The 5,006-nt window shown below is 42.9% G+C and overlaps 1 protein-coding gene across 1 annotated transcript; it reads left to right on the forward strand.

The window, feature by feature from the left end:
* Window positions 1-305: 305 nt before the first annotated feature.
* LOC119263560 lies at window positions 306-4,879 on the forward strand. Its single transcript, XM_037538996.1, has 3 exons — window positions 306-487; window positions 1,778-2,020; window positions 4,524-4,879. Exons 1-3 carry the CDS (start codon window positions 430-432, stop codon window positions 4,877-4,879), a joined length of 657 nt encoding a protein of 218 aa, XP_037394893.1. The 5' UTR covers window positions 306-429.
* The last annotated feature ends 127 nt before the right edge of the window (window positions 4,880-5,006 follow it).

A 5,006-nucleotide genomic window follows, 5' to 3' on the forward strand; every position in this document is an offset into this window, starting at 1 on the left:
GCTAGAACATCATGAACCTTTCTGGAGATAAAAGGACAGAAATAGAGCCGTTTAGAAGAGGAGCTTCATCTCATATCACTGCTATCATAACTGACCCTTTCCTCTCTGAAGTGGCGGCGTTCTGGACTTTAATGTATGGCAGTGGGTTCTGATGTGATGTGATGAGATGATCCTCACAGAGAATCACAGGAATAAAATGATCTCACTCAGACGTCTTTCTGAGGGAGTCGAGTGGAAAAGGAAGCGACTCTGAGCTGAAAGGGGAGGAGTGACGACAGACCACACAGTGCAGATCACATCTTCAGTGTCTCTGCTGACTTTCTCTCTGCTGAGATCAGAGCAGTTCATAAGTGTAGGAGAGTCAGAGTGAGGAGCTTCTGGACCTTCTGGACCTTCAGGTATCTGCTGGGTCTGAAGAGCGATGCTGCCATGTTTTCCCAGAGCTCAGTAAATATTCCAGCAGCGCTGATCCTCATTTTACTGGCAGGTAAACTTTCCATTTATTTCCATTTCTGCTCTTAATGTGTTTGTGCTCCACAGCGTTGATCTACATCTGCGTCAGATTAACGTGTAGAGACTAAAAACCCTTCAACATTTAACAGTTTCAGTGTTTTTCAGAACATTTTAATACATTTGACGCGATTCAGTCTCAGGAAGTGGCTTTAGAACGAACAGCAGAGCTGCAGGAGCTAAAGATTAATAACTGATACCGTTTTATAATCTCTTACACTTCCAGAACATTCAGACTAACTGCAGCTTTAAGCTGAAGATCTTCATCAGAGCTTATTTGTGTGATTAACTCTGTTAAAGCTTTGGAGCTGTTTTAAACTGAGGTCGGCTCTTCTGTGGTTGTGAGGTCTCCACCATCTTCACACGTCTTTGAGCAGCTCTCGGTTCTGTTAACAGGGCGGAGCAAGTCAGTAGAAACTGTAGTGACAGAATGACGTTCTGTTAAAATCTTATTCGTTACTTTTACTCTTATGTACTTGTCAGAGTGAGCTGTCCACGAAAAGCCATGCTCTGCTTGTTCTGACGGCACACCCTGTGTGTGTGTGTGTGTGCACGTATTCATGTGTGTGTATATAATATAAAACTATCGCTGCTGTCAGAACAAAACCTTGTATCTCCATTTCTGTTGATTTTCCGATTATATATATTATGTTAATGTGTGTAAAATCATTGTTGTCAGAATAATTTCTCCATTTTTATGATCCTTTTTCTCATGATTTGAAAGTCTGTTGTAAAGTCGTGTGGAGTTGCATTTAAATTTCATGAACAGAATTTCTTTCATTTTTTCTTACATCAGGTTCCTTTTCAGAAATCTTATATCCTGAAATTTGTAATGAGTGCTTTGAAGGTCTAAATGATTATTTTTCTCTTTTGGAAATATTACTGAGTAAAAGGATCCAGTTTCTAGAATATTAGACTGAAGTCCAGATCTTCTAAAATAATATTTGCGTACAGAAACAAAGTATTTGAGTGTTTTCGTCTCTGTTTAAGTTGGACATTAAATATTATCAGCAGTGTTTAACGCTGTGTCCACTCCGTCCATCAGAACGTCAGATATCCGCTTCACCTGCAGACGGTCTGAGTGTTACAGATAAATAAATAAACCCAGATCCTCACAGTGCTGCTTCACACTCACACAGGAATGATTGGGATTTACAGAATTCTGGTATGGTGTGATTACTGTGTGTGTGTGTGTGTGTGTGTGTGTGTGTGTGTGTGTGTGTGTGTGTGTGTGTGTGTGTGTGTGTGTGTGTGTGTGTGTGTGTAGTCCTGCAGGCGAAGGTGGATCGTGAGACTGTAGGACAGAAAGTGGTGAAGCTGACCTGTAGCCCCCCCTGCTGGCCCAGTGGAAACTGTTACTACGACTGGTTCAGAGATAAAGGATGGCTCAGCAGTGGAGAAAACGTAGGATGTTCATATAGCGCCTCACTCTGGTTGGACTCCACCAGATCATCTGATCAGGGCAGCTACACCTGTGAGGTGAAGAACTACAGACTCCCTCGGGAAAACTGTGAGTGTCAGTCTGTAAATAAAGTAATTTAAATAATAAAGTAAGAAATTCAGAACCAGGAAATGACCTGCATTCAGTTTCGATTTGAGATGTAAAAAACTTCACTTTCAAAATAAGAGCTCTTTTATTGTACAGTCTCTATACATTATAGAAATGTTTAAAATATGCTAAATATATCATTTGTGCTCAGTGTAATTAGACGTGTCATGTCTGGACTCCAGAAAGTCTCATGTACAGTTCTGTGTAAAAGTGAGAGACCCCCCCTGCCCCCGTCCCCCCCCTCCTTGTTTAATATTCAATCAAAACGGCCGTTAAGGTGAAGTTGGGCTGACGCTACGCAGTGAAACTCACATGAAACTTAATTACACTTTAGTTTCAGAATTTCATAAAACAGCCAATCAGAACGGTGAAAACGCGTCACGTGGTCGTGTCAAACAGAATTTCAAGCCATGGATTTTTTCCCCCAGAATAAAGTTTTAACCTACAGTAAATTTCAAATATGAAAACATAAAATTAATTCCCAGAAAGTCGAGACAGAAGGTAAAATTCTAATAAAAACAGAAAGTAGTGATTTGTAAACTGTGTTACAGATATTTAATTAATAACGGCACAAAGAAATATTTATTATTTGACTTTATAAATGATTGATTTTTGTAAATATACTCAAAATCCAAATTTGATGCCTGCAGCACATTCCATAAAGTTAGGACAGGGTCAGTAGGAGACTCGGACGTTTGTGGAATGATTAAAAACACCTGTTTAGGAACTTTCTCCAGGTAAAGAGGTGAAGATGTGATGCTGTTGTGGTCTGGAAGACAATCTGCAGATAATCACTGACTCCACTACGCCACCTAGAGAGCTGCACCCTAGGAATTAGTTTGGTGTTAAAGACCAACTACAAACTTCAGTGATTTTCACCACAGTTAAGTCTGTAAATGAGGACAGAGATGTATTAAGTAGATTATCACACAAGCTGGACAGCAGTTTTCCCCATTAGATTGGACAGTAAGTGAATGACCACGTGTCCTGGCTGTGACCAGACCACTGCAGTAAAAGCAAAATTTTAGGAAGGAATAGATCAGTAACCAGGCTTCCGGCTCACTGTGGGGCTTTAAGAGGAGCGTCGCTTCGCTGTTGGTGATCTGCAGGACAGCCGTCCTCCAGCCGATCAGAGCAGCCGGGGGCCGATCCGAGCAGCCGGGGGCCGATCAGAGCCGATCAGAGCTGATTCTAGTCATAACTAAAGTTCTAGTTTAGTTCAGTTTGTTTGCTGTTCATGATTGTGATTCACTCACATGACGTCATTGATTAGGGGGTGTGGCCGTTTCAGGACACCAGTTTGTTCACGTTAACGACAGATTTGAGTCTCGTACCTAAACGAGGGCTAAACGTCAAGTTAGAGAGATCGGATCTGAAACTTGATCAGTGAGGCTTGTAGTGTGAAGGCAGCCTCACTGTGTTGAGCACTTACTGAATTCTGGCTCCTATTGGAACTCGATACTGGGCCTGGTTAAAAGAGTTGACCCTTCAGTGAGTCTCAGGTCAGTTTACTGCTGGCCCTCTCCTCAGTGCAGCTGGTGGTTCTCTGGCCATCCAGAGCTCCAAAGCTGGTACAGTAATGCCCAGTCCCATTTCACCCCTCACCCCTACCACTAAGCCCTTGGCCCTCTGCTTTGCGCGTTCGTATCTAGGGTAAGGGGGTCCCGTTTCGAGTCGAGATGGAGGGGTGTGGTGAAGTCTTAGGCCTACATGGCCCTCCAAACAGAGGTTTTTCAGAGACTCCAAACGAGCGACCAAAGAAACCCACAGATAGAACTTTTCTCTGGTGTAATAACTGTTGTGTTGTCTTGGTTTTATGTAGCTTCACTGTTTTATGGTTGTTTTTCTGCATAACAAGCGCAAAAAATCGCTAATAACATTCTAATGTCTTGGTAGCTAGCTAACTTTCCCGTTCCACCTTAAATAGTCCAGCAGTTCTGACGCCTGAAGCACCAGAAAGTAACTGCTGCACCATTTAAGGTGGAACGGGGAAAATTCAAACAAGCTGGAGAATAAATACATTTACTGTACTACATCTCGCTCTCGCTCTCGCTCTCGCTCTCTCTCTCTCTCTCTCGCTCTCGCTCTCGCTCTCGCTCTCGCTCTCGCTCTCGCTCTCGCTCTCTCTCGCGCTCTCTCTCGCGCTCTCTCTCGCGCTCTCTCTCTCTCTCTCTCTCTGTCTGTCTCTCTCACTCTCTCTCTGTCTCTCTCTCTGTCTCTCTGTCTGTCTCTCTTTCACTGTCTGTCTCTCTAGTCTTTTAATGAGGGTCATTCTTTGGAGATGTTAGACAGCAGAACGACTGGGACTTCAAACAGTTATAAAGAGCTACGTTCATCATTCTTAAATCAGAGATTATTTCCATAATCCTGGATATTTTAGCTAAATAATAATTTGAGAATATTACAGCTGAAAAAGTTTTATATAACACAATTTCCTCTTCCTGACTGTGACTCTGTGTTCCAGGTGAGCAGCAGTGGGCTGTGATCTACACTCCTGAACGTGTCTGTGCTCTGAAAGGATCATCAGTTGATCTGTCCTGCTCTTATAAACACCCTGAAGGACTCACAGTGACTAAATCACTCTGGTTCATTGAAAGTCAGTGGAAGTTTGGTGCTGAGCCTGAGGATGTACGAGAGTCTGATCAGTATGAGGGGAGAGTGCAGTACAGCCGGACCCTGAACTCCTGTAGAATGACCATCACTGACCTGAGAGAGAGTGACGCTCACAGATACAGCTTCAGATTCTACACTGATCATCCTGACGGCAGATACTCTGGCAGACCTGGAGTCACTCTGTCCGTCACAGGTAACTCTGGATAATAAAGACCTGCATTCTGACTAATTCCGATATTCCAGTGTCTGTAAGGGTGAATGAGTGGATAGTCAGATAATCTCAGGAAAGGAAAAAGGAAGTTGACCTGTATTATTTCCTCCTTGACTTTACATT

Source organism: Pygocentrus nattereri, chromosome 6, assembly GCF_015220715.1.
Source record: "Pygocentrus nattereri isolate fPygNat1 chromosome 6, fPygNat1.pri, whole genome shotgun sequence".
Lineage (NCBI taxonomy): Eukaryota > Metazoa > Chordata > Actinopteri > Characiformes > Serrasalmidae > Pygocentrus > Pygocentrus nattereri.

What these genes read in the sequence shown, in the direction of transcription:
- LOC119263560 (XM_037538996.1), top strand. Translation starts at nt 430, where the DNA reads ATGTTTTCCCAGAGCTCAGTAAATATTCCAGCAGCGCTGATCCTCATT. An exon ending in GATCCTCATTTTACTGGCAG is followed by an intron (nt 488 to 1,777) that starts GTAAACTTTCCA and finishes GTGTGTGTGTAG; the next exon opens with TCCTGCAGGCGAAGGTGGAT. An exon ending in CAGACTCCCTCGGGAAAACT is followed by an intron (nt 2,021 to 4,523) that starts GTGAGTGTCAGT and finishes TCTGTGTTCCAG; the next exon opens with GTGAGCAGCAGTGGGCTGTG.